The 23,009-nt window shown below is 45.0% G+C and overlaps 1 protein-coding gene across 2 annotated transcripts in view; it reads right to left on the reverse strand.

Moving 5' to 3' along the window:
• Positions 1 to 6,383: 6,383 nt before the first annotated feature.
• VAV1 (vav guanine nucleotide exchange factor 1) overlaps positions 6,384 to 23,009 on the reverse strand; it is a 63,611-nt gene continuing 46,985 nt past the window's right edge. For both annotated transcript variants that reach the window (XM_070792956.1, XM_070792957.1), the window contains exons 23-27: positions 17,774 to 17,890; positions 15,275 to 15,362; positions 10,572 to 10,686; positions 8,418 to 8,569; positions 6,384 to 6,687 (exon numbers count right to left, since the gene is read on the reverse strand). In XM_070792956.1, coding sequence (XP_070649057.1) covers positions 6,634 to 6,687; positions 8,418 to 8,569; positions 10,572 to 10,686; positions 15,275 to 15,362; positions 17,774 to 17,890 — 526 coding nt within the window. In that variant the 3' untranslated portion in view covers positions 6,384 to 6,633. The remainder of the gene's footprint in view (positions 6,688 to 8,417; positions 8,570 to 10,571; positions 10,687 to 15,274; positions 15,363 to 17,773; positions 17,891 to 23,009) is intronic.

Raw genomic sequence — 23,009 nt, forward strand, 5'->3', positions numbered from 1 at the left:
AAGATCCCCTGGAAAAGGAAATGGCAACCCACTCCAGTATTCTTGCCTGGGAAATCCCATGGACAGAGGAGCCTGGAGGTCTACCGTCCATAGGGTTGCAAAGAGTTGGACCCGATGGAAGCTACTTAGCACACACGCATTCTGATCAGTGTGAGGTGATGCCTCATTGTAGTTTTGATTTACATTTCTCTAATAATTAGTGCCAACAAAGGTCCATCTAGTCGAGGCTATGGTTTTTCCACTGGTCATGTATGGATGTGAGAGTTGGACTGTGAAGAAAGCTGAGCGCCAAAGAATTGATGCTTTTGAACTGTGGTGTTGGAGAAGACTCTTGAGAGTCCCTTGGACTGCAAGGAGAGCCAACTTGTCCATTCTAAAGGAGATCAGTCCTGGGTGTTCATTGGAAGGACTGATGCTGAAGCTGAAACTCCAATACTTTGGCCACCTCATGAGAAGAGTTTACTCATTGGAAAAGATCCTGATGCTGGGAGGGATTGGAGGCAGGAGGAGAAGGGGAAGACAGAGGATGAGATGGCTGGATGGCATCATCGACTCAATGGACATGAGTTTGAGTGAACTCCGGGAGTTGGTGATGGACAGGGAGGCCTGGCACGCTGCGATTCATGGGGTCACAAAGAGTCGGACACGACTGAGCGACTGAACTGAACTGAATAATTAGTGGTAGCAAACATCTTTTCATGTGCTTGTTGGCCATCTTTTGTGATGTTTATAAATGTACCTGTTTGATCCAATGGATATATGTCTGATTGTGTTTGAAGTCTGTCCACCAATTTTACCTGTGGATGTCTTCATCTGAGTAAGTAAGGGCAGGGTGTATTGTTTGAGGATGTTGTATCTGTCAATCTGTCTGCTTGTCTCGGGTACCATATGGTGTGTGCTTGGGGTGTGCTTCTGCACCTGGCTGAGTAGACACATGTCTCCGCACCTATCTTTATAAATCAGTTTGACAGGTGCACCTCTGAATTGCCAGTTGAAAGCGGGTGTCAGTATTTTTGCACCTCTGTGTAGGCGTTTCTAATCTTATTTCAGTTAGTTTCAGTATTTGGGGAGGGGAGTATTTGGGGTCTGGGATCTGTTGGCCTGGTGTAATGAGGGGAGGATATCTGTGTGCATCCCTAGAGATGTCCGCTTGACATCAGACGTGGGCAGATCCTTTCAGTGTCCACCTGCATGCCTGCTTTCCGGTCTATTTGCTGTATTTGCCTGTCTGTGTGTATTTGGGGGGCTGTGTTTCTTCATGACAGTCAGTGCACCTGCTTGGCCTGTTATGTGTCTGTTTCATCACAAGGGCCTTTATATCCATCACGTGTGTTATGGGTTAAATTGCATTGACACCCCCCCCCCACAAATAGAGACCTAACACCCAGGACCTCAGAATGTGACCTTATCTAGAAATAGGATCTTGGCAGATATGATGAGTTAATTTGAGGCCACACTGGAGTAAGGGGGGCCCTTAATCCAGTTAGATTGGTGTCCTTATGGTGGTTTAGTTGCTAAGTCATGTCTGACTCTTTTGTGACCCCATGGACTGTAGCCCTCCTGTAGGAGGGCAGAGTGCTGTGTCCACGGGATTTCCCAGGCAAGAATCCTGGAGTGGGTTGCCATTTCCTTTTCCAGGGGCTCTTCCCGACCCAGGAATAGAACCCATGTTTCTTGCATTGCAGGCGGATTCTTTACCAACTGAGCCATAGGGAAGCCAGTGTCCTTTTAGAAAGGAGAAATTTCTTTGTTTTTTGTTTTTGTTTTCGCCTCGTGGCTTGCAGAATCTTACTTTCCAAACTGAGGATCAAACTCTGGTCCTTGGCAGTGGAAGCTCGGAGTCCTAACCACTGGACCACCAGGGATTCCCCAGGAGGGAGAGATTGGACACATGCGCACAAGTAGGCTGCTGTGTCAACACTGGAGTTGTGCTCCCACAAGGCAAGAAGCTCCCAAGAGGTGAGAGAGAGAGATGCCTGAAACAGATGTCTCTCCACCATCTTCAGAGGGAGAACAGCCCCCCGCTGACACCTTGATCTTGAACTTCTGGTCCCCAGAAATGTGAGACAATCCATTTGTTTGGTTTAATTAAGCCTTTCATGGCAGGAAAGCAATGGCAAACCTAGACAGTGTGTTCAAAAGCAAAAACATCAGTTTGCTGACAAAGGTCCGTACAGTCAAGGCTATAGTTTTTCCAGTAGTCATGTACAGATGTGAGGGTTGGACCATAAAGAAGGCTGAGCACCAAAGAATTGATGCTTTTGAACTGTGGTGTTGGAGAAGACTCTTGAGAGTCCCTTGGACTGCAAGGAGATCAAACCAGTCCATTCTAAAGGAAATCAGTACTGCATATTCATTGGAAGGACTGATGCTGAAGCTGGAGCTCCAATACTTTGGGCACCTGATGCAAAGAGTTGATTCAATGGAAAAGACCCTGATGCTGGGAAAGATTGAAGGCGGGAGGAGAAGGGGACGACAGAGGATGAGATGGTTGGATGGCATCACTGACTCGATGGACATGAACTTGGGCAAACTCTGGGAGATGGTGAGGGACAGGGAAGCCTGGAGTGCTGTAGTCCATGGGGTTGCAAAGTCAGGCATGACTTGGCGACCGAGCAACAGTGGCAACAATTAGGCCACTCAGTTTGTGGTACTCAGTTGTGGCACTCTGAGCAAAGTAACACAGTGTGCTGGCGTGCGTGCATCCCCCGGCAGCTGCAGGTAACCGAAAGCCAGAGCCAGGGGAGTTCCTGGTTAGGGCAACGTGGGACTGCCCTGTGTTCTACTTATTTATGTATTGGCTGTGCTGGCTCTTTGTTGCTGCACACAGACTTTTCTCTAGTTGCGGTGAGCAGGGCTACTCTTCGTTGTGGTGCGTGGGCTTCTCACCGCAGTGGCTTCTCTTGTTGCGGATCATGGGCTCCAGAGGGCTGGCTTCAGTAGTTGTGGCACAGGGGCTTCGTTGCTCCCTGACATTTGGGATGCCCCCAGAACAGGGATTGAACCTTGTCCCTTGCACTGGCGGGCAGATTCTTAACCTCTGGACCCCGAGGGAAGTCCCTGCCCTGTGTTCCTTTGAACCTCTCTATGTCAATACATTTGGGTGACAGCTGTTCCCTGGAACCCAACTCTACAACCATCTGCAGGCCACGCCAGGGCACACCTGAGGCCACCCCTCCCCTCCGCCAGCCGGTAAGAAGTGGCCTCTTTCAGCAGCTGTCTGCCTGGTCCCTCCGGGGGTTGTAACAAGGCAGCTCCAACCACTTCTCCGCCCCTTACTCTCTCCCTCCCCATCTGAGCACAGTGCTGCTGCTGCTGCTAAGTCGCTTCAGTCGACCCCATGGACGGCAGCCTACCAGGCTCCTCCGCCCATGGGATTTTCCAGGCAAGAGTACTGGAGTGGGTTGCCATTGCCTTCTCGCTAAGCACAGTAAACTCCTGGTAATTTTCAGAACCTACAAGGCTCACATTCATTTCTCTTTCCCCTAAATCCACCCCATATTTCTTTTTTTCAAATTGAAATATAGCTGATTTACAGTATTGTGTTAGGTCCAGGGATACAGCAAAGTCATTTAGTTATACATACCTTTTTTCGGATTTCTTCCCATATAGATTTCCTCCCATATTACAAGATATTGAGCGTAGTTCTTAGAGTAGGTCCTTATTATTTGCCTATTTTATACAGTCTGTAGACGTTAATCTCATAGGCCTAATTTATCTCACCCTCCCCTCTTTCCCCTTTGGTAACCACAGGTTTTTTAAATCTATGAGTCTGTTTCTATTTTGCAAATAAATAATTGGTGTTTTTTTTTTTAGTTTCCATGGATAAGTGATACCATACAGCATTTGTCTTTTTCTGATTCACTTTGCTTAGTATGATAATCTTTAGGTCCATCCATGTCGCTGTAGGTGACAAGATTTCATTCATATTATGGTTGAGTAGTATTCCAGTGTGTGTGTGTGTGTGTGTGTGTGTGTGTACACGTCTTTAGCCATTCATCTGTTGATGGTATTGATGGTGCGTCCCAATCCTTAGAAGGACACTAGTCACATTGACTTAGGGTCCACCCTAATGACATCACTTTAACTTAATTAGCTCTTTAAAAAACCCATCTTCAAATACAGTCAGCATCACAGATTCCTTCTTATCACAAAAGTGAGTGGATAAATCAATGAATTAATGAATGAATGATAGAAAGGGCTTTCTGGCAGGTTCTGATTTTATCCTGTGTATTCACTGCTTCTCCCTGGTTGAGGAGGAAACCTTTGCCAACTGATGTTGCTCTGGCTAATGAGATGTCTTCTTTTCATTCCCAAGAAGAAATATGAGGAAACCGCCGAGTGGTCCAGTCATTTCTCTGTTACTCCTGCCACAAGCCTGGCACATCCCAAGGCTGCAGTGCCTTCTCCTTCCAGAAGATTCTTCTTCAGCAGAGTTGAGGCCAGTGCATGAAAGAATTATGCAATGTTGAGATGAGAAATCATTTGCTAGAGTAGCAATACTCAGCCCAAGGTGACAAATTTTTTTCTCCTAAGAGTTATTCCTTCAGGAAATCTACCAAAGATGTGACTTCTGGGCTTTCAAAAGCCCAAGGAAAGATTCTGGTGCTCACTTCAGTAGCACAAATATTAAAATTGGAACAGCCCCTGTGCAGGGATAACAGCAAATTTGTCAAGTGTCCCATATTTTTGGCATGGATGGACCTGGAGCCTGTCATACAGAGTGAAGTCAGACAGAGAAAAACAAATATTATATATTAACACATGTGTGCAGGATCCAGAAAAATGGTAGAGATGATCATACTCACAAAACAGAAACAAAGACACAGATGCAGAGAAGAAACGAATGGACACCAAGGGGGAAAGGAGGGAGGGTGGGATGAGCTGGGAGATTAGGACTCACATACACACTATCAATTCTGTGTATAAAATAGGTAACTAGGCGGCGGCCGCCGAGTAGTTAGCCGCCGTAGACTTACCCCGGCCCGCACCGAAAAGGTGATTGCCAACCCTGCGCCCACTCCTCAGCCCCCGGCGCGTAAACGCCGGGGCCCTGGGGGGTTAGCCGCTTAGGGAGCTGGCCGCCCGACCCTGACCTTTTTTAAAAAAATAAAAAAAATAAAATAGGTAACTAACGAGAACCTACTGTACAGCACCCGGAACACCACGATGCTCTGTGGCGACCTAAATGGGAAGGAAATCCGAAAAAGAGGGGATATATGTATACACATAGCTGATTCACTTTGCCGTACAGTAGAAATTAACATAACATTGTAAAGCAACCTTTGCCAACAAAGGTCCATGTAGTCAAAGCTACGGTTTTTCCAGTAGTCATGTACAGATGTGAGAGTTGGACCATAAAGAAGGCTGAGCGTCAAGGAATTTTTGCTTTCAAATTGTGGTGCTTGAGAAGATTCTTGAGCAAGAGTCTTGGACTCTGGGCAGCAAGGAGATCAAACCAGTCAGTCCTAAAGGAAATCAACCCTGAATATTCATTGGAATGACTGATACTGAAGCTGAAGCTCCAACACTTTGGCCTTCTGTAACGAAGATCTGACTCATTGGAAAAGCCCCTGATGCTGTAAAGATTGAGGGCAGGAGAAGAAGGGGAAACAGAGCATGAGTTGGTTCAGTAGCATCACCGACTCAATGGATATGAATTTGAGCAAATTCCATGAGATAGTGAAGGACAGGGAAGCCTGGCGTACTGCAGACCACAGGGCTGCAAAGAATCAGACGTGACTTAGTAACTGAACAACAACAATCCGTGAGTGTAAAATTCTTTCCTGCCACATAGGAGTCCCATTTCTGTATTTCAGGCCTTATTTGTTTTGATATTCTAAACTTTTTTATTTTCTATTTGGGTATAGCCAATTAACAAAGGAGTTTGTGATGGACAAGGAGGCCTGGCGTGCTGCGATTCACGGTGTGGCAAAGAGTCGGACACGACTGAGCGACTGAACTGAACTGAACTGAACTGAATTAACAAACAATATTGTGATAGTTTCGAGTGAATAGTGAAGGGACCCAGCCATATACATACACATGTCCATTCTCCCCCAAACTCCCCTCCCATCCAGGCTGCCACATAACCTTGAGCACTGGAGTTCCATGTACTATACACAGCAGGGCCCTGTTGTTATCCATTTTAAATATAGCAGTGTGTACATATCCATCCCAAACTCCCTAACTATCCCTTCCTCCCATCCTCCCCCCACCACCCCCCACCACCGGCAACCATAAGTTCATTCTCTAAGTCTTCGAGGTCTTATCTTAAGTGACAGAGAAAGGTAAGAGAGCTGGAAAGCAGGAATCAGTGAGGGGGCTTGTGTCTGTCCCAACTCCCTCTCCCACCATTCCCCTTGCAGGTCTGACACAGTCCATCCATTTATCATTTTATTGGAAGTAGTTGCCTGGAGCCCCACCTTCTCAAGGGGACCCAGGAGGAAATGCATGTGTTATAAATTAACCATGGCAGGGCATCATCCCTAGAGCTCTGCCAGCTGGAGGCTAGCCCTCCACAGTCCGTGGACTCTCAGCCTACCAGGATCTGTCTCAGCTCCTGGCCCTATTGCCTGTTCATCCTGGGCTTGGAGCCTAGAATCTCTTTTCTCTCTGCCAATGTGCCAAGGCTCAGCAGTACTCAGAATAGTCCTCTTCCACATAGTTGGAGGGGAACCAGCCAATCTGGAAAGAGACAGGGAAGGAGTCAGGGCAGCCTCTCTGTGCATTCTCCCGCTGTTCCTTGACACACCGGCCAGGTTTCCTCTACCTCAGGGCCTTTGCACCTGCCACACCTTCTACCCCAGAACGTGGCTCCCCGGATACACCCTCAGCTGACCACCTGCACCTCCTCCTGTCCTTTACTCATGCGTCACCTTATCCATAAGGACTTCTAACCATCCAATTTAAGCACTGCAAACCTCACCCACCCCGACACTCTCCACCCCCACTTACTACTTTTCCATAACACTTTTCACCATCTAATTGATTATATATGTTACTTATTTACGGACTTGTTCTCTGTTCCCCCTCCCTTCCCTACAACAGGGCAGGGATTTTTGTCTGTCTGATTCATCACTGAGTTCCAAAAACCTAGAATAGTTCCTGGAACACAGTAAATCCTTAATAAATATTTGTTGAAAAGATAGATGGATGGATGATGGATGGATGGATGAACAAGGGATGGATGATGGAAAGATGGATGGATGGATGGAATGAATGGATAGATGAACAAGGGATGGGTGGATGTAATAATGGATGAATGATTAAATGATGAGTGGATGGATGAATGGATGGATGGATGGAATGATGGATGGATGGGTGAACAATGTATGGAAGGACAAAATGAAGGATGGATGGGTGGGTGGATGGATGGATAGAACAATGGATGGGTGGATGGGTGGATGAATTCTTTATAGCCCAGACCTTCCTAAACACCCCAGAAGGCTCCCTCACACCCCATTTGTCCTCCATCGCACAATACATTTACCCTCTATGGCTCCTAAAACAATTCTCCTAAGCAATTTTTCAGAGGTCACTTTTCATGTTTCCCTCTGGTAGAATTTAAGCTCCTAACTGCTGTCCTTATCTTCATTCAACAAGTATTTTTTGAGAAATCGATACAAGCAAGGCAATATGCTGGAGACTAGAAATTCATCAGCCGATAAAATAAAGAAGACTTTCTCCGCCTTTGTGAGACAAAAATAAGAAGCAAAGAGAAGCAAAGTTTTCTGAGAAAATTTGAGTCGCCTCCTGAAAGTCCAAATTCAGGCAAAGAACACAGAAGGCAAAAGTAGTTGGTCTGCTTCTTCATGCATTCAATAAATATTGAGCAACTACATGACAGCCACTGTTCCAGGCACCGGAGACACTGACGTGAAGAAGACAGACAAACTCCTCCCTTCAGGTTCCCCGAAACATGCCATTCACTCTCTCACCCCAGGGCCTTTGCACATGATGGTTTGTTTGCAATAGCTTCCCACACTGGTCCCCCTCCCCCCCAACTGTGACCTTTTTACCTGGCTAACTTTACTCATCCCTCAGTGATCAGCTTGCCTCTCAGAAGGTGTCTTGACCTCATCCGGGGTGAGTCAGAGGTTCCCCGGGGGCTCCCAAGGTGCCTTACAATTCCCCATCTCAATCTTGACCATTCAGTCTCACGAGGGCATGTTCACAGTTCCACATTTCCCACTAAATTATGAGTTTCGTGGGACAGCGATGGTACTGTGCTCCTCTGTGCCTCCTCGGCACCCAGCAGAATGGCACATAGTAGATGCTCAATAAATAAATGCAAGATGCATACATGAAATCTCTGTCCCTTCCTCCTTTCCAACCAGGGACGCCCCCTGCCCACCCTCCCCAGTCCACCATCCAGGACAGCCCCACTGTAACGGCAGAGCCCCGCCCCGACTCACCCGGCCATAGATCTCCCCTCGCCACCAGCCCTGCTGCCCCTTCTTGTTAAGGATCTTGACGATGTCGCCCTCTTTGAGGGACAGCTCTGACCGGTCCCGGGCGCAGAAGTCATAGCGGGCTTTAGCAGTGCCAAAGATCTTGATGCTCCCGGCTGTACGGCAGAGAGCAGACATGGGAAACAGCCCGGAGCAGAGCCCTCCCACCCACCCACCACCTGCAGAGGACAATGCTCTCAGGAGAATGCGCTGGGATAAAGGACCCCTCAATGCTTCTTTCCACTGAGTGTTAGGCGCCCTGTGTTCTGAGGGAAGACAGCTGTCTTCCCAGATCATTCTTCCAGCCCAACCAGGGTACAAATTTAGAGGATAATACCATATATGATCTTTAAAATGTTTTGTATCTATTCATGCTTTCCTGGTGGCTCAGATGGTAAAGAACTGTTTGCGATGCAGGAGACCCTTGGTCGGGAAGATCCCCTGGAGGAGGAAATGGCGAGGCACTCCAGTATTCTTGCCTGGAAAATTCCACGGACAGAGGAGCCTGGTGAGCTAGAGTCCATGGGGTCACAAAGAGTTGGACGTGACTGAGCAACTAACAAACACACACATATATTCATAGTAAGAGAAACAGAAGAAAGATGTGGAAATTTTCATTCCAGATAATATTAATTATATGAAGGAGGTCTAAGAGTTAAAAAAGAGAAGGAGAGGGGCTTCCTTTGGTGACCCAGTGGCTAAGATTCTGTGCTCCCAATGCAGGGGGCCCAGGTTCAATCTTTGGGCAGGGAACTGGGTCCCACATGTCACAATTAAGTGTCCACACGCCACACCTCAAGGTCCCCCATGTCACAACTAAAAAGATCCTGGATGTCACAATGAAGAAGGAAGATCCCGGGTGCCGAACTAAGACCCAGCACAGCCAAATAAATAAACAAACAGAATTTTTTTTTTTTTAGAAACAAGAAAAGAAAAAGAGAGAGAAAGATAAGCAAGGGGGAAAGGGACACAGGAAAACTTCTCAAAGTACAATATTAAGTGATATTGTAGAAAATTAGTTTGTAGTATTTCTGCAGATAGGCTGACTGAATATATTTTCCAGGAAGAAATGTGCAGACAGAAACATCTGATTCGGTGATGAGAATAAGGACAATTTTCATCTTAGAGTCCCGATGTTGTGCTGGTGTTGCTTTCTCAAAAATACAGCTTTTTCCAGTGGGGAACTGTTATTTTATAGGCAAACATTTGAACAATAATTAATTTTTAAATCCATCTTAAAATTTTTTTGGATAGGTAAGAGTTCAGAAACTCCACCACCCATGTGACTTTTCCACTAAACATACTCCAGAATGCACTCCAGCAAAATAAAATTTGAATTAGAATAAGGAATTTTAAAAATAAAGGAAAACATGGAAAATAAGAAATGTAGACAGTTTAAACAATGCTTGATAACAACTTTGCAAATTGAAATGCAATGGTGAAGAAAGAATTCCTAAAATGTAAGGCATGATTGTTTTCACTCACAGAAAATCACAGCCAACACTCCAGAAAATTTCAACAAACCAGGTTAGTAAGCTATACAAAGGAAAACAGAAGAGAATGCTAAAGATCTTGCCTTTCTGTGGGAGAAAGTTTATTGCTGTTTTAGTCACTCAGTCGTGTCTAACTCTCTATGACCCCATGGACTGTAGCCCGCCAGGTTCCTCTATCCATGGGATTATCCCAAAAAGAACACTAGAGTGGGTAGCCATTCCCTTCTCCAGAGGCTCTTCCCGACCCAGGGTTGGAACCTGGGTCTCCTGAATTGCAGGCAGATTCTTTACAATCTGAGCCACCAGGGAAGCCCAGGAGAAGGTTATCGATACTGATTAATGCCTGATTTAATACAAAATTAAAGGCTTAAAATATATAGATGAGCACCCTTCTGGTTTCTTGTATCCTCATTTTCCCAAATATGAAAGTAACCCCTTTCATCCAAGCAAATGGATATGCAGATCTCTCAGGAGCAAAGGGACAAACTGGAAGTGGGAAGTTCAGGCTCTTTCACAGATAGGACTTCTCCATGCCCACTGGAAGCAATGTCTTCAGCATCCCCCAGCGTTCCCTGCACTACAGAAAGGAGCTGGCACTACAGGCCCCCATCTGGAGGCCTCCTACCTGATGGTTTGTTGATGGCTCTCCTCTCAGGCTCCTTGAAGGGGAACTGCAGGGTGGTGTCCAGCGACTTGAAGCAATCCTTCAGAGAGTTCTGTTGGTAGAATTCCACCAGCTCCTAGAAAGAGAACAGGACAGATGCTCTTCCAGAAGGCCAGCCCACAAGGGAGGGAGCCAGAACTGGAAGGAACCGCATCCAACTCCTTGTGTGAAACAGACCCCTCTTCTGCGCTCCCTGGCAACAGACTCCTTGAAAGCTCCCCTTGACAGGGAGCTAACTCCCTTCCCAGAGGCCAGGACCATTTTATGGGGAAGAAATCACATTGTCTCAAGACAGTTCTCCTAATATCGTTTGTTTCATGATCAACTTACCAAATAATCAACTTGCTTGACGACCAGTTCACCAAAACCAAACCCCCCCCTCCACCCTCTGGGTGTCAAGAGCTCTATTTTTACAGATAATTGTAATAATAATAAATGTTGTTTATGAAGCAACTACTGTGTGCGGGTCAGTGTGCAACCACACATCATCAAAATCTCTTAATAACCTAGAGGGGTGGAAGGGAGGCTCAAGGGGGAGGAGATATATGTATATTTATGGCTGATTCACATTATTGTATGGCAGAAACAACACAACATTGTAAAGAAATTATCCGCTGATTAAAAATAAATATTTAGGGACTTCTCTGGTGGCTCTGATGCTGGGAGGGATTGGGGGCAGGAGGAGAAGGGGACGACAGAGGATGAGATGGCTGGATGGCATCACTGACTCCATGGACGTGAGTCTGAGTGAACTCCGGGAGTTGGTGATGGACAGGGAGGCCTGGCGTGCTGCGATTCATGGGGTCGCAAAGAGTCGGACACGACTGAGCGACTGATCTGGTCTGATCTGGTGGCTCAGTGGTAAATAGTCTGCCTGCCAGTGCAGGAGACATGGGTTCAATCCCTGATCCAGGAGGATCCCATAGGCCACGGAGCAACTAAAGCCCTTCGCCACAACTCCTGAGCCTGTGCTCTAGAGTCCAGGAGCTGCAAGTGCTGGGCCCATGCGCCACCACTACTGAAGCCCACAAGCCTTCTAAGGCTCTGCAGCAAGAGAAGCCACCACAGTGAAAAGCTTGCGCACCTCAGCTAGAGTCTAGCCCCCGCCTGCTGCAAGTAGAGAAAAGTGGGCACAGAAATGAAGACCCAGCCCCCATTTTTTTTTTTTTGGTTTTAAAAAATAAATATTTTTTAAAATTTCTTAATAATCATGGGAGGTAAATACATTGGTGAGTCCCCTATTTTATAAATGGAGAAACTGAGTCACAGAGAAGGCTCATCCAGGGTCACACGGCTAGAAAAGGACAGATCCAGCATTCAGTCCTAGGACAAGAGATAAAATGTAGTAGCCAAAAGGTGGTCTCTATGTGAACGTGTGACAGTCACTCAGTCGTGTCTGACTTTTTGCAACCCGATGGACTGTACAGTTCATGGAATTCTCCAGGCCAGAATACTGGAGTAGGTAGCCCTTCCCTTCTCCCAGGGATCTTCCCAACCCAGCGATTAAACCCAGGTCTCCCAAATTGCAGCTGGATTCTTTACCAGTTGAGCCACAAGGGAAGGCCAGTCTCTATAATAAGACTCATCTGAATTCAAGAGTCAGATGTGTGTCATTTATGACTATTTCTCCCACAAATGTTCAAGCTCATCCTAAGAGTGGGGGAAAAGGCAAGTAAAAATTAAGGGACACTTTGCAAAACAAAATATTTTATATGTTTAAGAGTTCTAGACTTCAAAAATGCCAGTGTCCTAATTCATGTTGATGTTTGGCAGTGAAAGTGAAAGGTGCTCAGTCATGTCCGACTCTTTGCAACCCCATGGACTATAGAGTCCGTGGAATTCTCTAGACCAGAATACTGGAGTGAGTGGCCTTTCCCTTCTCCAGGGGATCTTCCCAACCCAGGGATGGAACCCAGGTCCCCCACAGTGCAGGCGGATTCTTTACCAGCTGAGGCACCAGGGAAGCCCAAGCATTCTGGAGTGGGTAGCCTATCCCTTCTCCAACAGATCTTCCCAAGCCAGTGATTGAACCAGGGCCTTCTGCATTGCAGGCAGATTCTTTATCAACTGAGCTATCAGGGAAGCCCGATGTTTGGCAGAAACCAATACAATACTATAAAACAATTATCCTTCAATTAAAAATAAACACATTTAATTCTTTTTAAAAGTGACACCGTCATAGGTGATGGGAGTGCCTTTTTTTTTTAACAGAGTATGGTTGTTATATGTAATTGAAATATTTTTCCAGTTCATTACAAGTGTGAAGAAACACTCAAAACTCTGGTTGTTTATTTCATCTTTGTTGGATTAACACATTCTCTCACTTGGGAAAACAAACAGACAAAAAAAACGCCAATGTCATGAAAGACCAAAGAAATAAATAAAAGACTGGGGAGCTCTCGCAAATTAAGAGAGACACTAAGGACATGAATGCAACGTGTGATTCCCCTGATTACATCCTGGGGATGAAAAGGCTGTAATAAACGTAATTGGGGCCATCAGGGAGCTTGGAAAACCCACTGTATTAGGTAATAATTTTGTATCAACGTTCAACTCCCTGACTGTGATAATCATACGCTGGTGAGGGGAAAAAAAAATTGTCTTGGCTCTTCAGATATGCATGCTAAAGTACTTATAGGAAGAATTTTTTTAATTTATTTTTAATTGGAGGATAATTGCTTACAATGTTGTGCTAGTTTCTGCCATACAACAATGTGAATCTGCTCTAAGTGTACATATGTCCCCTCCCACTTGAATCTCCCTGCCATCTTCTACCCCTTCCCACCTCTCTAGGCCATCACAGAGAACCAGGGTGATCTCTCTGCGTTATACAGCAACTTCCTATGAGTTATCTATTTTGCACGTGGTTCTGGAAGAGGGCATGGCAACCCACTCCAGTATTCTTGCCTGGGGAATCCCATGGACAGAGGAGCCTGGCGGGCTACAGTCCATGGGGCCGTAAAGAGTTGGACACGACTGAAGCAACTTAGCATAGCGTTACACATGGCAGCGTGTATATTTCCACGCTGCTCTCTAGGTTTGTCCCGCCCTCTCCTCCCCACACTGTGCCCACATGTCTGTTCTCTACATCTCCGCCCTGCAATAGGTTCATTGGTACCATTTTTCTAAATTATAGGAAAGATCTTGATATCTGCGAATTACTCCTAAATAGTGCAAAACAAATGTGTGTGTGTGTGTGTAGAGGCAGAGAGGGAGAGAAAGAAAGCAAAAGAGGAAGAATATTAACAACCAATCAGTAAAACCAGGTGAAAGGCCCACAAATATTCATGACACTATTCCAGTAACATCTCAGTAATTTTTCAGAAATAAAAAAAATGGGGGGGGAGGAAAAATTTTCAGAATAAAAAGTTTGGGGGAGAAAAAGATATTTGGAATGAATGAACAGTCCCTAACCTTTGGGGGAGTAAAGGATATGTTTGAAGCTCAAATGAAATTTGAGACACCTGCCTCCAAAAAAAAAAAAAAAAAATGCAGATATATGCAAAATTCTAGATTTTTTTTCCAGAGAATTCAAAGCTCCTCAAGGATCCACAGACCATGGGCAGGATCCATGAGCCTTATCAATGGGCTTAAGAGGTCTAAAAGATAGCCCCAAATTGCATGGCAACAAATAGAAGCAAAAACACTTGAAAGGCCTCTGGATTCTCCATGAAATGGTCATTAAACAGGTAAGGAGAGCTAAATCTTTTTAAATTGGGGTATAGTTGCTTTACAATGTTGTGTTCATTTCTGCTATACAGCAATGTGAATCAGCTCTATGTACATGTATATATATCCCCTCTTTCTTGGATTTCCTTCCCATTTAGGTCCCCACAGAGCATTAAGTCAGAGAAGGCAATGGCACCCGACTCCAGTACTCTTGCCTGGAAAATCCCATGGACGGAGGAGCCTGGTAGGCGGCAGTCCATGGGGTCGCACAGAGTCGGACACGACTGAGCGACTTCACTTTCACTTTTCACTTTCCTGCATTGGAGAAGGAAATGGCAACCCACTCCAGTGTTCTTGCCTGGAGAGTCCCAGGGACGGGGGAGCCTGGTGGGCTGCCGTCTATGGGGTCACACAGATTCGGACACGACTGAAGCGACGCAGCAGCAGCAGCAGCAGCAGCAGAGCATTAAGTAGAGTTCCCTGTGCTATACAGCAGGCTCTCAGTTTTCCGTTTCACACATACTAGTGTGTATATGCCAGTCCCAATCTCCCAATCCATCCTACTCCCCCTTTCCCACCTTGGTGTCCATACACTGGTTCTCTATGTCTGTATCTCTATGTCTGCCTTGCAAGAACTAACTCTTGATGTCTGACAAAAATAGAGACTCTGCCATTCTATGACACCAGATGAGAACTAAACCTCAGTTTTCCCCATCTGTGAAATGGGAACTCAGAGCTGAGCAAATGACCTGCAGTCCTAATGATAATATGTCTGGCACTCAACAAGTGCTTTGCAAATGATCACTGCAGCTACTGTTGTTATTATTATTATTCTCATTGTTGGTGATTAGAAAAACAAGTTTAAAGCCAGTTGCTCCATAGTGCCTCTTGGAGTGGTTATTCTGGATGGAGGAAAAGGGGTCCTAAGGTGGAGCCTCAGAGAGGGTCCAACTTAGACTCTGAAAGACTGGGGTTAGGGGTAGATTGACCCTTACCGTAAGTCCCCTGAAAGCTTTCTTTTCTGTAATCCGGTACAGTCCTTCTGCTGTCATGATTTTAATATGCTTGACTTCAACATTATACCTGCATGCAGGGAAAGAGAACAAGATGTCACTGAGACCTGAGTCGGGGAATTCAGGCCCATTTCCTGTTGCGTCTCAGTCCCAGGCTATAACCCCGCACCCCAACCATGGAAGAAGGGTACTTGGCTACTGGAGGGAATGGGCAACCACTGGAACCCAACAGAATCCCTTCCCTGGAGACTTTGCTGTTCTAAGCCTTCATTTCTTCCCCGTGTAATAGGAATCATCTTCCTTAACTCAGGGTTGCCGAGAAGTCAAATAGACTATGTAAGCAAGGCATCCTTCTAGAATAGATTGAATGAAATCTCCACTTCCACAAATACAAAGAACCATAGAATCTAAAGGATGCAGGAGAAGGGAATTCATTTCCACCAATATGGCGGACCACAGACTAGTAAGGACCCAGAAGAGACATGAATTGGCAGGAGTGGTTCTGTTTACATGAAGAATTAGATAACCAAAAAAAAAAAAATCTCCTACTTCAAAAAACCCCTAGAAATGCTGAGAGAAGAATGCTGAACTCTTAAAAAAAAAAAAAAAAAAGGGAAATCCCCCAAAGGACAAACTGAGGATGAAACTTAAAAGTATGTGTCAATTCAATTTTGGCTGTTCGATGCAGCTTGCAGGGTCTCCAACCAGGGATCAAACTCAGGCCCTCAGTAGTCCTAACCATTGGAAAGTAAAAGTGTTAGTTGCTCAATCGTGTGCAACTCTTTGTGACCCCATGGACTGTAGCCCACCAGGCTCCTCTGTCCATGGAATTCTCCAGGCAAGAATACTGGAGTGAGTTGCCATTTCCTTCTCCAGGGGATCTCTCTGACCAAGGGATTAAACCTGGGTCTCCCACATTTCAGGCAAGGCAGCCCCCACTGGACCACCAGGGAATTCCCTAGAGCATGCATCTTGATCACACAGAAATACGAGATGAGTTATTGTGTCCTTGTTGGGTAGAGAGTTGGCACTGAGACCCACCCTCATTCCAAAAGGCTGGACTGTCAAGTCAAAAAGCTACATCCTCAGGGGGGAAAACGTGTTCTAGAAAAACTCCACCCATCAGCACAGCAGGGACCATGTGAAAGCTTGTTTGTCTCAGACTCAAAATAGAGAAGTCACACTTAAGAATTCACCACCTTAACCTCACCTTCTTACGGGTTTAGCGTTTATACTTAAACCATCCCAGTATAGACTGGGAAACTAAGAATTAAACAAAACTATTTTAATCTGAAAAAGAAGTAAACTTGTTGGTGATTCCCAACGGAAGCAAATGCAAAATCTCTGGACACCCAAGCTACAAAGATGCCCATGGGGAAAGCCCCACTTATCATCACAAGACAAAATGAAAAAACCAACAAGGAAACGAGTCACCACAAGAAAGAAGCTGCACCCAAAACAAACAGAAAGGCAGGACAGCCAGGGCCTGCAAGACTTGGGTCCAGACTGCATTTCTGCCTCTTATGGCATCACCCATCAATGGACATGAGTTGGAGCAAACTCTGGGAGATGGTGAGCAAACTCATGGGGTCACAAAGAGGCGGACAGTACACAGCATACAACAACAAAGAGTATGCTTAATGTCCCCTTAGAGCCTTAAGAAGCATATCTTTTTTTTCTGTGGGTTACCAATCAATGAAAAGAAATAAAAAACAAAAATTAAAAATACACAGGACCCTACAGGAGCTCAATAAAAAGTGACTTGTTAACGTACGATAGTCAATCGTCTTGACAGGGACAGAGCAAAGGGACAAAGTAGGTGATTAAAAACTCAATCCCACTAAGGGATGGTAAATAGAAAAACATGGGAGACCCCTGTAAGTTAATGATTACTCAAGAAAGCAGATTTGCTTAACCACAAAACCAAGCAGGCTTGCTTAGCCACACAGGCATGTCACAGAGTCTCGGGATATGACCCAAAACAATAAAACAATGGTGACATGAGCCCCACCTCCTGTCCAGGGAGCTCAGTAAGTTAATGAATCCTAGGACATGCTCTCTGCACACAGGAAGAACAATAATTTGCGGACCACACAGGGACAAGAAAAGTCTCCTACTCAACCTGGGGGAGGAGGAGCTGATGCCGGAAGCATGACATCTATCTACTCAAGAAAGTCAAAGAAGTTCTCTTCCCCCTCCCCACTTTTCCTTTGTTTATGAAATTGTAGCCCAGTGAGTTCTTAGGGCAGAGCATTTCTGGCTCACCTTTTTGTAAACCTCACAAGCATCCTATCCTAATAAAAGTCACTTCATATCTATCACTTTGCCTCTCACTGAATTCTTTTCCTGCACTGAGACATAAAGGACTGGTACTGGAGCTCTTCAGAGCCCTCAGAAACAATACCCAAATGGTTTCATCCTTCCCAAGCACCTGAAGTGCTCAGCTCACAAGGGGAAACGGACCAGGAAAGAAGAAATTACTTAATACTGATGGCAAATTCCGCGGCATCCTTCACCCTCTGCCGCACCAAGAACGTCCCATCCGAGCGGTTGGTAAGAATGCTTTCCGCCCCGGCTCGCTCCATGGGGCCAGCGTACCTGTCAAGACATACCAAGAAGAGAGGTTCACGTAACTCTGATAGGTAATCCTGGGGGAGGCAGTGGCACCCCACTGCCTCATTAGACACCTTTAAGTCACGCCCAAGCTTTCACAACTGGATTGCAGGAAACAACACAATCCTTTGGGTGTAGCTATGTCTCAGTGCGATACAGGAAGAAATATATTTGTTCTCTATGCTCTCCACCCTTTCCTGGCATGCTGCTGCTGCTAAGTCGCTTCAGTCGTGTCCGCCTCTGTGCGACCCCATAGACGGCAGCCCACCAGACTCCCCCGTCCCTGGGATTCTCCAGGCAAGAATACTAGAGTGGGTTGCCATTGCCTTCTCCATATAACTCCTAAAACCTTTGGAATCTCCAAAGTAATATGTCTTTTTAAAATTTTTATTTATTTTTCTTTTTGGCTGTGTTGGGTCTTTGTTGCTGCGTAGGCTTTTCTCTATTGGGGCACACGGGCTCAGTAGTTGTGGCTCCCGGGCTCTAGAGCACAGGCTCAATAGTTGTGGCACACGGGTTTAGTTGCTCCACAGCATGTGGGATCTTTCCGGATCAGGGATGGAACCAGTTTCTCCTTCATTGGCAGGCAGATTCTTTACCTCTGAGCCACCAGGGAAGCCCAATAAGTGTCTTTTTGTATGCTAATAAGCTGACTGGGGCTCTTCTTTTTTTAATATTTACTTTTATTTACTTGGCTGCCCTGGGTCTTAGTTGAGGCATGCAGGATCATCAGTCTTTGTCGCAGCTTGCAAACTATTAGCTGCATGTGGGATCTAGTTCCCTGACCAGGGATTGAACTCAGGCCCCCTGCATGGGGAGCTTGGAGTCTTAGCCACTAGACCAGGGAAGCCCCTGGGGGCTCTTTAATAGGCTCAGGATGACAGTTAGTAGTCAGAAGAGCCATGTGATTAGAGGCTTGAAACTTTCAGCCCTGCCCCACCTCCACATCTGCGAAGATGGAGGTTGAGTCCATCACTAACGACCCATAATTTAATCAATCTTGCCTATATAAAGATGCCTCAACCGAACTCCAACCAAACAGTTTTGATTTTTTTTTTTTGCAGGGGGCGGGGGTGGGGGTGGGCTGGAGATTCCTAACCACCACCACTCGTCATGTGGGATCCTACTTCCCTGACCAGCGATCAAACCTGTGCCCCCTGCATGGGACGTGCAAAGTCTTAACCACTGAACTACCAGGGAAGTCCCAACCAAGGTGTTTGGAGAGATTCGAGGTTGGTGAACACAGAGAGATACCAGGGGTGGGGTGGGTGGGTGCAAGCCCAGAGAGGGCATGGAAGCCCTGTCCCATTTCCCCATACCTTGCCCCAAGCAACTCTTCCATCTGACTGTTCCTGATTTGAATCCTTTGATAATAAACAGTCTAGTAAGGAAACTGTTTCTACAAGTTCTGGGAGCTTGTGTTAGCAAATTATCAAACCCAAGGACGGGGCTATGGGAAGCTCCCATTTGTAGCTGGTGGGTCAGAAGTCTGGGTGACCCAGGCTTGTGATTGTCATCTAAAGTGGAGGGCTACCTCTTGAAGTGTGTTAGTCACTCAGTCGTGTCCGACTCTTTGCAACTCTATGGACTGTAGCCTGCCAGGCTCCTCTGTCCATGGGATTCTCCAGGCAAGAATACTGGAGTGGGTTGTCATTTCCTTCTCCAGGGGATCTTCCCAACCCAGGGATTGAACCCAGGTCTCCTGCACTGCACGTGGATTTTTTTTACCATGTGAGCTAGGTAAACCGAGCTAGAAACCAAGCCCTTAATCTATGGGACTTGTCGCTAACTCCAGACAAATCGTGTCAGAATCAAGTTGAATCACAGCACACCCAAGCTGGTGTCTGTAGAATTAGAGAATTGTTAGGTGCGGAGAATAAAAAAAAAAAAAAAAAACCCACACATTTGGTTTCAGAACTATTGAGAGTATGAGTATAGAAAAACAGGTGTGGGTTTTTTTTTTTTCCTTTTACTCTGAAATTTGGCATTTCTGGAAAGGTATTTACTGAGTGCCCACTGTCTGCCCATCTTTGTGGTCACCAGGATGGAAATAGGATGAGGAGAGTGAGACACAGCCTCAGGTACAAAAATTAAAGGGCAAGCCAAAAAACTCAGTCACCAGGATAAATAACAACAAAGAAAATAAGTAGCACTTTAATGCAATATTTTCTAAATCACAAAAGCAACCATACAAAGGAATGAAGTACTGATTAAGTGCTACAAGGCGAATGAACCCTGAAAACATGGTGCTGAGTGAGAGAAGCCAGTCACAAAGGGCACACAGGGTAGAATTCCATTTATATGAAGCACCCAGAACTGGCAAACTCATAGACACAGAAAGTGTGTTCATGGTTGTCAGGGCTTGGGGAGGGAGAGGAGGGGTCACTGTTGACAGGGGGGCAGCGAAAATGTTTCGGAGCTAGAGAGAGGTGCTGGTTGCATACCATTGTAAATGTACATTTAATATAAATGTGAAAAGTAAATAGAGATGTGACTATGAATATAATTATGCTATAAGTGCAAATATACAACAGAAATAATACATATTAATTATATATAATATATAATTATATATGATGTATCAGCAAGAATATGAAATATTAATAGCATAAATTTAAGTATATAACATAAAAATATATATTAACTACAGATAACACATAATTATAAGTCATAATTATATAAATTATATATATAAATATGATGTCATAATTATATAAATATGATGTCAATGTGTTTATGCTATAAATATAAACATTAATATATAACACATAATATATATTATATACTATACAATTACGGAGAAGATGATGGCACCCCACTCTAGTACTCTTGCCTGGAAAATCCCATGGACAGAGGGGCCTGGTGGGCTGAAGTCCATGGGGTCGCTAGGAGTCGGACACGACTGAGCGACTTCTCTTTATTTTTTCACGTTCATGCATTGGAGAAGGAAATGGCAACCCACTCTAAGTGTTCTTGCCTGGAGAATCCCAGGGACAGGGGAGCCTGGTGGGCTGCCATCTATGGGGTCGCACAGAGTCGGACGTGACTGAAGTGACTTAGCAGCAGCAGCATACAGTTAGAGACAGTATGTATGGAATTAGTATGCAACATAAATAATATATACTAACTATATATAATGCATTTATGATATAAATATGAATTATTTATTATATATAAAATGAATGTGTATGTAAATATATAACAATTTATATTATATACCATATAATTACAGATAATATATGTGTGAATATGCCTATATGCTCTAAGTGTGAATATAACATAAATAATATATGTTAATCATACATTTTTGTTGTTAAGTCTCTAAATCGTGTCTGACTCTTTGCAATCCCATGCACTATAGCTGGCCAGGCTTCTTTGTCCATGGGATTTCTCAGGCAAGAATACTGAAGTGGGCTGTCATTTCCTTATCCAGGGGACCTTCCCGACCCAGGGATCAAACCTGCATCTCTTGCATTGTCAAATATTGGCAGGTAGATTCTTTATTGCAGAGCCATCAGGGCTTCCCATAATATAAACATATAACCTAATATGTATTAATTATATATATATATATATAATTACATCATATATTTTAATATATAACTAACTACATTATTGGCTGTATATTTAATATATAACTAACTACATTATAAGGCTGTATATTGTCACCCTGCTTATTTAACTCATATGCAGAGTACAGCATGAGAAACGCTGGGCTGGAAGAAGCACAAGCTGGAATCAAGATTGCCGGGAGAAATATCAATAAGCTCAGATATACAGATGACACCACCCTTATGGCAGAAAGTGAAGAGGAACTAAAAAGCCTCTTGATGAAGGTGAAAGAGGAGAGTGAAAAAGTTGGCTTAAAACTCAACATTCAGAAAACGAAGATCATGGCATCTGGTCCCATCACTTCATGGCAAATAGATGGGGAAACAGTGGAAACAATGTCAGACTTTGTTTTCGGGGGGCTCCAAAATCACTGCAGATGGTGATTGCAGCCATGAAATTAGAAGACGCTTACTCCTTGGAAGAAAAGTTATGACCAACCTAGATAGCATATTAAAAAGCAGAGACATTACTTTGCCAACAAAGGTCCGTCTAGTCAAGGCTATGGTTTTTCCAGTAGTCATGTATGGATGTGAGAGTTGGACTGTGAAGAAAAAGAATTGATGCTTTTGAACTGTGGTGTTGGAGAAGACTCTTGAGAGTCCCTTGGACTGCAAGGAGATCCAACCAGTCCATTCTGAAGGAGATCAGCCCTGGGATTTCTTTGGAAGGAACGATGCTAAAGCTGAAACGCCAGTACTTTGGCCACCTCATGCAAAGAGTTGACTCTTTGGAAAAGACTCTGATGCTGGGAGGGATTGGGGGCAGGAGGAGAGGATGAGATGGCTGGATGGCATCACCAATTTGATGGACGTGAGTCTGAGTGAACTCCGGGAGTTGGTGATGGGCAGGGAGGCCTGGTGTGCTGTGATTCATGGGGTTGCAAAGAGCTGGACACGACTGAGCGACGGAACTGAACTGAACTGAACTACATTATGCAATATATAGTTATATTGATAAATGTGAATATGTAATATAAGTGTAAATAATAACATAAACGCCTCTTTAAATGGTTAGTTTTATGTCATGTGAATTTTACCTCAATTTTAAAACTAAATTGAAAAAAAATCTGTGATGAATAAAATGTCAAAACTTCAAATAAGGACAAGACCTGACTCTGCACGTGCCTGGCTGACCGAAATTCACCTTTCCCTACTCCCAGCCCTGTCATATCCTGACTTGATTTACAGTGTTGATAGTTTGCCCATCATAGCTGTTTGTTTTTTCCCATTGCTTTTGTTTTTTTAAAACATCACATTAAAAGAGTATGGCTCACACACACACACACACACACACACAAAACAGTGTGGCTCTCAAAGTCTGAGGTTTTGGCAGCCCCTTAAATCCTTGCTGCACCCAAAGTCAGGGTCTCGCTCTCTCCTCTCCCCAGTTCCAGCCGCAGTGGCCTCATTTTACCGCATCTGGCCAGGCAGGGATAGAGTGAGCGCCCTGCCTCAGGTGAACACAGTTTAAACCCTGGATCCGCCACCCAGTT

Source organism: Bos indicus, chromosome 7, assembly GCF_029378745.1.
Source record: "Bos indicus isolate NIAB-ARS_2022 breed Sahiwal x Tharparkar chromosome 7, NIAB-ARS_B.indTharparkar_mat_pri_1.0, whole genome shotgun sequence".
NCBI lineage: Eukaryota > Metazoa > Chordata > Mammalia > Artiodactyla > Bovidae > Bos > Bos indicus.